General features: G+C 35.3%; 1 protein-coding gene across 2 annotated transcripts; it reads left to right on the top strand.

The window, feature by feature from the left end:
* The first annotated feature begins 1,054 nt into the window (after nt 1-1,054).
* On the top strand, nt 1,055-8,891 carry LOC143473189 (guanine nucleotide exchange factor for Rab-3A-like). Of its 2 annotated transcripts, none has more exons than XM_076970068.1 (8): nt 1,055-1,325; nt 1,410-1,583; nt 2,394-2,502; nt 3,841-3,995; nt 6,135-6,436; nt 7,247-7,346; nt 7,576-7,642; nt 7,746-8,891. In XM_076970068.1, exons 1-8 carry the CDS (start codon nt 1,164-1,166, stop codon nt 7,796-7,798), a joined length of 1,122 nt encoding a protein of 373 aa, XP_076826183.1. In that variant the 5' UTR covers nt 1,055-1,163; the 3' UTR covers nt 7,799-8,891. The 2 variants fall into 2 exon arrangements, with proteins under 2 accessions (XP_076826183.1, XP_076826182.1); XM_076970067.1 differs by having other exon boundaries at nt 1,057-1,325; nt 7,799-8,891.
* The last annotated feature ends 3,946 nt before the right edge of the window (nt 8,892-12,837 follow it).

Genomic DNA, 12,837 nt, shown 5'->3' on the forward strand with positions numbered 1-12,837 from the left:
AAACTAGCGATTTTGTTTTGACTGGCAGAAATTTCGTTGACTGGCTACATTCCAGGAAAAACTGAGTACACTGTTAAAAAGTTCCAAAAGCTTAAAATTTTTTAACTAAATGGTGCAGTTTCAATTTAATTTATGTGTGATGAAATTCTGCTTGTGATGGTATAAACTTTGTTGTTATATTTTGAACGTAATTTGTTTTATTTGGGTTTCAATCAGCAAGATCGAGTGATTTTCATACACTGGCTACCCGACCATAGTTATATAAATGTTGATTTGAGTTGACTGACTAAGATGGTGAATACACTCTTTCCGAGTTACTGCCGCCATTTGTTTGTTTGCAAAATTTTTTCCGATTGCCTATTCTTAGCAATAAAAATTTATGACCCACGTTCATTTTTTTAAATTACCAATTTATTGGGCATTGGATTGTTAATGTTTCGCTCAGGAGAGTTGCATACAAATTCCTTAACACCATAAAAAATATTTAAGATATGTTGCCTAGTTATTATTTTACAGTGGTTTGATTCCTACGTACCGGACTTGTTCGATATGTGGTCATGGAAGCATGCATGCGACGTAAAATGAGTAAGAGTTTGCATGTTATCTGCGGTGTGTTACATGGGCTAATTTGTTTTTGCATGTCAAGCAAAGTTTAAAACAAATAAAATAATGAACTAGAAGTACATACAAACGAATTATTACATTCAAACGCCATGCAGATACCACGCAAGTTTTTAACCATTTTACATCGTATGTTACCCTGACTACGTAACATGACTTCGTATCAAACCAGTCCAGAGCGTAGGATTCAAGCCACTATGAAATTAGAACTAGATAAAATATTTCTAGTCCGTAACGAATTCATATGCAACACACCTGGGCGAAATCTTTACAATCCAATGCCCAGAATTCCTGTAGTTTAAAAAAGTATCAAAGTGGGTCAAAATTTTCGATTGTTAAGTATAGGCGATTGAAAAAATCATGCCACCCAGACAGTAACTTGGAAAGGGTCTATTTGGGTTACATTGTAGCTGACATTGAAGAGGCAATTTAATTTAAATGTACCTGTTCCCCTTAATTTCAGTGAAATCCTATATATATATATATCTACTGAACATTATCTGTAGGTGTTTGACCTTATCTTTAGGTGTGTACTGAAATTAATGGAACACAAAAGTATTCCCGATAACAATAAATTCAAACACTGCCAACAAGAGAATTGTACTACGGTCAACAAAGATGTAAAGAAAAACTCATCCACATTGAATGACATACATCAAAAAGTTGTTCGTGCATTACAATTTGACCTGGATAAAGCAAACTTGGTACAGTCTATATATTTTGTAATACCTGCTTTTGTTATTGTGGTTGTTAGTAATATCTTTTCATAGTTGTGATGTTATGACTAGGAATTAAAACAGAAGACTTTGGAATGTGCTAAACTACAAAGCGTGAATAGTCGTGTGGAGGGTGAAATAGAGGATTTAACAACAAGTTTGTTTGAAGAAGCTAACAAAATGGTATACAATGCAAATCTTGACAAACAAAAAATGGAAAAAAAATTGGTTGCAGCGGAAGGAAAGGTAAGTGTTAGATAGGGATGGGACAAACATGTAATTACCCTGGCTCGCTGAAACCTGGTAATAGCTAATTTGACTCTCATCAATTCAAGTACTTGTGATGATGTCACACTATGCTTTTGCGTGCATACAAATGGAAGTTTAGCACTGATTAAATTATTTGTGATACAATGCGTCATATGCACACTGCGTTGTCAGTTGCATAAACAATGAAATACGACCAAACCTGTGGAAACTTACAAGACGTAGTCAATACTACGTTTCTATGCCTCGCAAGCAACAGTGTAACTAATGTTGCATGCTGACTGAAGCTGATAGGCTATTGACTGAAAAAAACAAATTTAAAAATTTACAAAATACATTTGACGTAATAATATGTTATTTCCCCGCCATTATAATGTTGGAATAAATAGTGGGAAACATTGGTAACTAAGATACTTGGTGAGAATAATGAAATACTCGCCGAATGCTCGCGAGTTTAGAATACTACATTAAAAATTATTGCAAAACCTGGGTGAGGACTTGGCCTTGGAATCCACCCACTAAATTCCTAGTAGTAAACATGCACTATTTTGTATTAAATTTAGCAAATACAATATAAGCTGGTATATCCTACATGTTGTAAGTAGTGTTTCCAATAATATATCCTTTCATTCTAAATTCTGATCAGTATTACATGTGTTGCAATTTCCGCCATAAACAATCGTATGCAAGTTTATTCACTTTAATTGAGAGTTCACACTTAACACAATGGTCCATTGTCCTTGATAACATTTAACTTCAGCTTGACTTCACTTTTTATATTATAAATAGATTGAGGCCTTACAGACTGAAGTTGATGCATTGAAAGCATTAGTGGTAACTTCCACTCCAAGCAATCCTAATCGACAATCTCATCCACAGTTAATTAAGAAAAGTAAAGGTAAAATCCTACTAATATTGCCACTATAAAACAATATGTTTTGTAGTCAGAAAACTGCAGATCGGGGCTGTGTCAAACCCAAATTGCACCTAGGGCCACTAAAGGCCACAGGCTTGGCTACTGTCGTCGGCTATGTGCTGGTGGCAGTTTTTCTACTTGACCTTACTGAAAATGATGCAGCCATTACTAGCGCACGGTAACTGCCTTTGTTGAGTGTCGTCTCATTTGACATCAATTTTACGTTACATGCTTTTACCACTAACCTGTCATGAATTAATTCGAATTGGGTATTGTGGCGTCAGTGTTGAGTTGTGCCATTTGAAAGCTAACATGGTTCATTGTTGCAACAATATTTGCTAGCTGCTTTTTCATTGATATTAAGCATTGGGTTTATAAATGTGCCCTTTAGTGCTTTAGTTAAGACAGAATCGGTTACACTACACAGTTCAAACTAGTTCTGTGTAGCTAAAATGGGTAACTTCACCGTCTGCAACGTGTACTAAATACCACCACATGACTGATTCTCCACATGACTGATTCTCCACTTGAAAAAAATCGGAGCATATTAATCCTGCCCTCAAGTCAATGCATTGCGTAACTGTTCAATCCAGGCCACGATTCAAGATTTTATCCATTGCTTTTAAATCTCTAAGCGGTGTGGAACCTGACTATGTCCGCAAACATTTGTGCTGCTATCGGACAACGAGAGTTTTGCGGTCCCAATCTAACAACTTACTGCAAGTCCCACCTTTTCGAACCGCGATGTACGGTGACAGAATGTTTTCCACAGCTGCTTCCAGGGCGTGGAACAGCCCGAAATTTATTTTCCACCAATCTGGGGATTATACACTCTAACGCAGTGGTTCTCAACCGGGGTGCCATTTACGTTTCGCAAGTTATTGCGCACTAGTCCAGGAAAACGATTGCCAAAAATATTTTTATTTAATGCAGAAACTTTTTTGTTTGACTGTGGGTGCCGCCCAATCTTTTGCTTGTTTGCAGGGTGCAGTAAGCCAAAAAAGGTTGAGAACCACTGCTCTAACGAGTCATATGTTTGACACCCCTGCAGTAGATAAGATTGCAGTTCTAAGGTTTTATGTTTGTCTCAAATATTAAGACAAATTAAAACATTATTCAGTACCATTAATTTAAAATACCGATACTTTTCACAACTATTACTTATCAAGCTCTTTCTCTTTGACTTTCAGTGAAATCATTAATCCTTGTAATTGTCTTTGTTTAAATATGGAGTAAACTGTTTTATTTTTGCCTATTCCAAAAAGCTCCTATTTCCACATGGTCATGAGCACTTATTTTCTTTCTTTGTAAAATGTTAAGGATCTCCAATTCGAAACAAGATGAAAAGAAATAATGCAATGGATAAGGCAAATTCTGGAGAAAAGTCACAATGCTCTAGTGGCTCTCATAAACAAAAAACTACAGCTTGTATTGAAGACAAATCTTTTTGGCCTGGTGTGAATCTCAGTAAAGAAGCAAGTTGTTTTGTTTAATTGTATTAATACATAATTACATATATAGTATTTCAGGAATTAACCCTCAGAATTATGCCTTTGCATATTTATACATCAAATTATTATGTAGTAGTAACCAAAGTAAGTTGTTTTTCTACATTATGATAATCATGATACTTTAAATCAGCAGCTCTCAAACTTTTTTGAGCACGAACCAAGTTTGAGTATGGTAAACATCTCACGGCCCAAGACTCAAACAGCATATTTTATCACAAAAAATGAAGATGATTGTATGGATGATTTTTTCAATGTCAGCAATCTACTCTTTTCTAAGTAGTTATATGCTACAGACAAGCAGTGGCAATGTGGTCAATTCACTATGAAACAATGTATTTTATTGTAAACATAGGTTTGCTTCACCTCGGTGCGACCCATTTTTTGACACTTTGCGACTCATATTTTGGGAATCATTGCTTTAAAGTGAGGGCAAGTCCAAAAACAATTTGGTCTTAAATGAAATCTAGTAGTTGCTGGTAAGTACACTGAAGAAAGGATTTTATTAAATTTGGTGTGGTTAAGCAGTTGTTGCCAAGAACGTGTCACAAATTTGATCTCTTTTATGACGAAGATGGCGGCCATTATGACGTCACGATGTTAAAACAATTTGCCTGATGACTGAAGCTTGAGTTAGGATGGTAGTAGTGGTAGGCTAGCTAATGTTTTTTGGATAAGATATGTTTCAGGTGCGTATGTTAGTAGCAGATAATAACTATTTTCAGCTTAGGAATGTCACAGAAGACAGTTTATGTACTACTCAAGCATTCTTGTTTTTACAACAGGTAGCTGTACCGGACTAGGCTAGCGACAAAAACCAAAATTAAACTGTAGCTTAGCATATATACGTTCATCAGTACAAATACAATAAAGGTAAGCTAGCTCGAGCTTATAAAATGTTCCTGTTATACAATACACAAGTTTGCTTTATCTATACATATTACTTACCGGCATATGTGACATAATAATAGCTGCCATCTCCATTATAATTAAACAATGAATTTGCTTTTTGCCACCTGTTTCTGGCAATAACTACTTAACAACATAATATTAGTAAAAGTCTTTTATCTAGTGCAGGGTTGTCCGAAGATTTTTCACTAAGGGCCATGTGCTAAAAAGTTAACCAGTGTCCGGGCCACTCACTATGTGTGAGGATCGCTGCTTTGCCTGCAACGTAATAAGTATCTTAAAGATCATTAACAAAGGTATTGGCGGCAAAACATTTTCTAACTAAAAACGTTAAATGGTAGGCCGAGAAAAATATTGCCCAAGTCAGTAAAAAATTACACAACTCTAGCGGCTCGCTTGCCTCTACAACTCTAACAGGTACCACAATTGTAAAGTAAACTCTGCCCAGCGCTATATAAAACAAAAAGCCATAGAAGGATCAATCTAATGATTCATTGTAAAATAGATGGATAAAGGTAACAATATTTCAACGTTCTTTGTAAGAGCAATGATTCGATGCGAAAGATATCACATAAATGCTTATCAGTCATTCTGGTTCTCAGTATATTTTGATTAAGACTTTTAAAGCAATGAAGATTTTTGCTTTATGTACTTGCATTTGAAAGTTCCTTTGATTTTGCTATATTTGATGTAATACATAACAGCACTTTAGAGTTAACTGCGGTGTACAGGCACTACTGGGTCTTGTGGCAGAGGGATCCATATGAAGTTACAGTATTGTATAGTTCTTGCGATGCATAATTTTTTAATTTCTGCTCAATAACTTACCATAACTTAGGTCACCTTACAATTATTGAATGCAAGTTAATAATTACCGCTAAATGCTTACTTAAATTTCCAGAGTTTGTTTTGTATTTCTTTACCTTTGGTACAAAGTTACGTGTGAGCTCGATAATGGCCGTCGGCCAATAATAAACTGGTGCAGGGCCGTAGTTTGGACACCTCTTATCTAGTGTACTGACTTACAACTACTTTTTGATATTAGGCCAACGTAGTTTTGGACTATCCCCTCACTTTAAGCAACTGTATCATATTTATAACTGTGGTTATGTGACAATATTTGTTTTTTTTTTGTGAAGAACAAAAGCAGAATGTAAGGCAATGGGCGAACTGTGACTTTGGATAATTTTTTTGTAGGTTGATCATACACTAATGGATGAACTCAGGGAATGGTACAAACTTATTTCTTCCGGCCAGTCAGATGATCCTTTTGAAACATTTTGCAATTGTTCATTTTCCAACCTCAAAGTGTCTAAACACTATCTTGCATTGGAAGAATGTGTAACACTATTACAAACACCATTTATGAGACGCATCTTTTTGGAAGATATTTCATTGTGTCTGAAATTTCCTAATGTAGAACTTGCCAAGAAAGTGTCAGCATATATCCACAGAAATTCAATTATTGTTGAGTTTGCTTCAGGCATAGATAATACACGGTAAGAACGTTCTTTGTTGATCTTTCTTAATTATATGTTTGCTGTTGGTTTAATTTACTATCTAGTTATCACAGATCCTATCATTTGTTTTAATGTAATTTATCTGTAAGTGCACTTGCGCAGTCATAAATAACAGTTCGTCAAGAGTTTAGTTTGAGGTAAGCCGTATTTGGTTGTAGTACTAATATTTTAAGCTAGTTTTAAAACTACCCCAATTTTATAAAATTTATTTAATGTGAAGCTACGTGTTACTCAAGTATTGACTTTGATTCTATCCATCACCATTGATATTTTCAGGAATATTAAGTTATTGTGTTTACTGCTACTTATAATGAGGTAGATGCTTTCTAATTGTCATTGAATACTATTGCTAATAACAATAGTACTGTTATAGTTAGTAATAGTACCAATAACATAACACAACCATAACAAATAATTATACTGGGTATCCCACTTAAAATCCCTAAATTTGGTTTTATATTTTTAATTTTTATCAAAACCAAATTTAGGAGTTTTATGTAGAGCACTCTTTATTGTGTAAAGGATCTGCCAAAGTACTGGCATTCTGCAAATAGTGCTGCATGTTTAAAGTTTTGATACTATAGTTTTTTTAATTTATTGCTTAAGTTGCGTGTTGATGCAGGTTGTATTTGTTGACTCTACATAAAGCATAGCTCAAGGTTTCTCAAAGCATTTTATTTTTTTAGATTATCATAATGGTTAAATCATGAGCCATTTGGACTAAAAATTAATTAGGCCGTCATCCAATTAATTATCAATCATAAATGTGTACATATAATCTTTTGTCAGGAAATGTGCATTATCGAGAGTGATTACATCATGCAAGCATCGTATTCATTTTGATGATTCAGATGATTGGTTTGCAATATCCCAATCTTGTCGAAACCGGGTAAATATTTTCATTGGCACTAATTTTGTACCAGTTCTGTTTTCTTTGAAATAAACAACAAATAGATGTAAGCTTATTCAAGTTCATTATAATTCAGGCTGGTTCATTCCGAAATGTTGATTAGTTACACAAAATATATTTTTCCAACATAAAGTGTTGTATGTGTAACCTTGTTTTTTAACCAAGCGTAAGGCGTTTATTTATATTATAGCTATAATTTTCCGTGTAGGTTATTACAGTATGCGATTTTTTGACATACATCCGTTACATCAAACGCGGTATTGTAAAGCATGATGGTGAGTTTTTTCATTAAATCTTTTGTTAATAGCAAAATATATTATACTATGTCATTTGATGACTGTTTGTTTGATTAATTATAATACTTGACAATTATGATAGGGTTTTTGGACTTGATTACTGATAATACTATTGAGATTGTTGAAAAATTTTAGTTGAGCAGATCTATTGGGAGATAATTAAACTGCGATTGGAAATGACACTTGCCAGACTTGGATATTTTAGAGAACAATCATAGATTTGCAACATTCCACAGAATATATTGGTTTTTCACAGCATATTAGCCATACGTCATGTATTGTGTTTCATAATCAATGCAATTATATTACAATACACATATCATTAAGTATGAATAAACCAGTACCAAGCAGTGTTAACTAGTTTGTTGACTAATTTTGACATAGTGTTCCCATTTCTTTTTCATCGATCATTATTTGCTTTTTATTAAAAGTAGCACAAAAAGGCCAATAACTGTAGTTGCTGTTTGAAAAAAGCATGGTCATTGCATCAATAAGTGTTTCTACAATAGTAAATCATCATCTAGAAAATTATTTCTGGTAGTCCTATTACTCACAACTATACAAGTTGGTGTTCATGTTAGGTTATGAGATACTAGCTTCATAATTCTGTAGTGTTGAACTTGGTTGCAAGTGAGTATCTAACAAATCTTGCCTACTGGTTTTGCCAAGCTCATAGCCTTACTAAATTGTGAATTAAAATTTGTTTGTAGACAGATTTTTGGTGGTTTAAAAAATCTGTCAAAATCAGTGTTATATTTTTGTATAGTAGGGTAGGGTATTAGTGTCATTTTATACACAGCACACATGATTTATAAAACAGTTTTGTATTTCTTGTTTCTTTCTGATTTTATTTTTCAAAATCTTCACAATTCATATTCTGTATATTTTAATTGCAGTGAATATTTCTGTCTGCTTTAAATTTTCTATTGTTTTTAATTGGCAAATATGCACTGTGTCTACATCATTTGTAGCAATGGAGGAAAATCCAGCTGTCTTATTTCTTTCATATGACTGCACTATAAATCCAGATGTTAATATTGACTGTTTGCATGCAGTGTAGAATTTTATATTATCTTTTTTTTTGCATCATTGTACTGCTTCCATTCGTACTCTCATGTTTGTTGATGTATATTACTTCATGCTAAACGATTCAAAGCAAACTGTATTTAGCATTTGAATTCTGAAAGCAAAAAGGGTTATTGCAAAGAATAAAGCCTAATTAAGGACATGAAGAGACTCTTGACTTATCAAGGTGTCTTAACTTATCTTACCTGTTGAATTATATGACTATATTGTTGTGTTCGATTAGAATACTCTAACCTTTTGTCAGCCGAAAGGTTTTAAAATTACAACAGAAGTAGTTTACAAGAAAAGGTTTTTATTATAGGTGCTGTACACTTTATCAATATTACAAATAATCAAGAACATGAATAATACTACTGCTTGTAAGATGTCTAATACATGAGTTGCAATCATCATGATTAGCTCAGACAGCTCGTCTGTTGATTCACGCTCTCTATCTCGATGAATCACTCGACTATCTCTGCTCGCTGGTAGAAGTGCGAGGTTATAAAACGTGAAAGCGATGAGAATAAAAATGTTCAACAAAAAAAAACGCTGTTCGTCATTGCACGTGCGATGGACAAAACAATATTTTGACAATGTGGTACATATAACCAAAGCTGACACGTTGTGGCAGATTAATAACACTGGACAACAGCAAAATTATTCCTCAAATGAAAATAAACTGCCTAGACTAACTTTGGGACGCTGATTCCAAATCTGAAATCAGAATTGGTCTATCACGTCAGGTTTTCAAGATATGAAAATTCACGAAATTCGGATTTTGCATTGATTGGCACTATATTATAAGGTTCTACAGTACAAGGTATTGTGCAATTTTCTTTCCCAGCGAATTGTTGGTCATATTATGTCACAATGCATGTTATGTAAGATTAATATTGACATTATTTTGTAAATGCAATGTTCTATCTTTTCACAATTAATGCATTCTTGAATGTTCTTGGCCATGACTATAGAGGGGGGGGGGGGGGTAAAGGGAGGGGGGGGGGGAACATATGTGGACACCTTAAAGTTGTGTCACTTTTGCTCGGATTGCAGTTGGGTTACACCAAGCATATGTGCTTTCTCTGTTTGTGGGACAGTCGAGACGATGCAAACCACTATGACACAACTGAATGGCCAATGAGAACGGACTACATTGTTGGAAGATATAATGTTAAGTGCCAACCCCTAATTGATCCGAGCAAAGTGTACTTGCCACCACTTCACATTAAACTGGGCCTGATCAAACAATTTGTGAAGGCAATGGATTTCAATGGAGATGGATTCCTGCATATAAAAGAAAAATTTGGTGCAATACCAAGTGATGCTAAACTGAGAGCTGGAATATTTGTTGGCCCCCAAATACGTGATTTGATCCGTGACCCAGTATTTCCATCCAAGCTTAATTCAATTGAATTAAAAGCCTGGAATGCATTTGTACAGATTGTACAAAATTTTCTTGGGAAGTACAGGGCAGAAAATTACTCGGAACTAGTGGACAATTTGCTGGAATCATACCGCGAAATGGGCTGCAGAATGTCGGTTAAACTGCATTTTCTTCATTCACACTTGGAATTTTTCCCGCCAAACCTGGGTGATGTGAGCGACGAGCATGGGGAAAGATTTCACCAAGACATCTCTGTGATGGAATCGCGGTATAGAGGTCGATTTAACCCAAACATGATGGGGGACTACTGCTGGTTTCTTCAGCGTGAAACTGACACTGAACATACTCGAAAGAGCAAGTGTATAAAGCACTTTTGAGGGAATATAATGTTATTTTTGTCTGATTTAATTATCCTGGGTTGTGTTAAATTGTGCAGTATGATAATGCTGTTATTTTCAATAGAAATTACTGGGTTGATTACATGTAATGTTTTGTTCCGCTCAGCCAAAATTAGCCAAAATCACAGTTATGGGTTGTCGTGAGCATATATCATATCTCAAAAACGTGACGTGTTAGAAAAAATCTAAGACCAGATTTGGATTCAGCATTGCAAAATTAGTCTAGGTAAACTTGAAATGAGCGAGGAATAAAAAATAAGTTGTAAATTGTTGTCCAGTGTAATAATTCAGGTGGCGTCAAACACCAAAAAATGCCATAAAATCTTTCTTTGATTTATTATACAGTAACTCGAAAAATACTCCATAGCTACTTTCATGTTAATTTTTAGCCAAATTCTGCACGCGACCTGGGACATTAAAGCACTCCAACTGCTAGGGTAATTTCCAGGCTAGAAAACAACTTCAACCAGGCTGCATTCTGCTTGGTCTAAACATGTTTTTTAAAGCCCCACGTAGGCTACAACAAATTCATGAAGACCTTAGTTTCATGTGTTTGACGCCTCCTCGATCAGTGTTAAAGTTAAGAAGCGGGCATTTCCAATAAACACTTCTTATCAGCACAGATGCTGGAAAACAACCTGGGAACGTACTAAAAGGAGTGTTCACAGGAAATTAGATGAAGTAGACTCCCTCACCTCCATTACTTCATGCCTAGGCACATTGATCTGGCTGAATGGCAACGAACGGTAATCCTACAAAAACAATTTCAGTCGTTAGAAAAAAAACATTTTGGTGCCAGTTCTTGCTCTTTCTGTGCCACCCACCACTTCGGCTGCAGATCTTATATCTTGGTTCCAGCAACTAGAGGAAACATTTCAGCACAATTCCCTTCACCAAGAAAACTCTATCCCATGATAGCAGCTACATCTGCTATCCAGTTGGCTCACTTGCAGCAGTTTTATGACTTACTCACGTGTAATGCTGCCGACGAAAATAAACAATACGACCAGTTCAATCAGTATTTGCAAAACATGTTGCCCTCGGAGTTTTCCTCCATGATGAAATTGTGTTATCATTTGTAATTATATTCATTCATTTGTCAATAACTTCGTTAATTGACTGTTGCTTGTGCATGGAAAGTTGCTTGTAGCGGGAGAGGAATGCAGCGGCCTGGGTGGTATTTTTTAATACCATTAAATCATTTCTTGCGAAGGTGTTGTCTAGTTATTGATTGAAGTTTATAGAATTGTTTGTTTGACAAAGACTTAAACTGTCGATTGATATTTGGAAACTTGCTCTGAATAACTTTGTATTAACATTCCTTTTAGTAGCCTTCATTCCCAGCATCAGATCTGCCTGCAAAATCGCCCACAACATCCATTGTGATAAGAAGTCTTTATTGGAATTGCCGGCTTCTTAATCTTAAAACCGCTTTTATTTATCCCAGTCTCAATGTGTGTGTGTGTGTCAGTCTCATTAGTTATATGTATCTCCCATTGTCAAACTAAGCATTATTTTTCTCGCTGAATCTGTTACAAGTCAGAGCGCTTTTCATGCTGAACATTTTAATTCACATCACTTTCATATGTTATATTCGCTCACATGGCCACAAACGAGCAGAGCTAAGGCCGGTTTACACTATGGAAAAGTTCAGGACACTCTTTGTAGCCCTTTTTCTTGTAAACTAGTTCTGTTGTAGCCTAATATTAATAACCTTTCGACTGACAAAAAGACTATTCTAACCGCACGCAACAACAGAGTAGTTCACAGGTAAATTTAAATATAATTAACAGGTAAATTAAGTAAGATCAATTACGTCAAAAAGGGTCTTTTCAAAGTGAAATAGTCACTTTAAAAAAAACTGTTTAACACCACTAAATTCGCCAACCAGTCTTGCAACAAAACGTTAACTAAAAGAGATAGAGAAATTTCGTTTGCGGAATCAATGAATTTCTATCATTTTTTCAGAATAACTTGAAAATGACTTCAATTCCCTTTAAACCCGGCGATGTTTCCTCATCGCTCGAGCCCCGGTTACCCAGGTAGCCTTTGTGCAAGTTCCAATTGTCACACATTTTTTATTTTGTTCTTTTTCATCTTTTTTATAGTAGCCTATTGCCCGACGTAAGAACAGTCCACTGAAAAGGAGCAAGTGCCGTTAATGCCTTGGGCATTATACAGTTCTACTCCCAAGGACATTATAACGGTACAGCGTTACTGGGTGTTGAACACAGAACGCGAGCCGCATTTATTGCGAGGCCAGCACTCGAACCACTCCGCTACCAAACATGATGAGGATTTTACATAATCGAAAGCAGAGACAC

This window comes from Clavelina lepadiformis, chromosome 1 (assembly GCF_947623445.1).
Source record: "Clavelina lepadiformis chromosome 1, kaClaLepa1.1, whole genome shotgun sequence".
Lineage (NCBI taxonomy): Eukaryota > Metazoa > Chordata > Ascidiacea > Aplousobranchia > Clavelinidae > Clavelina > Clavelina lepadiformis.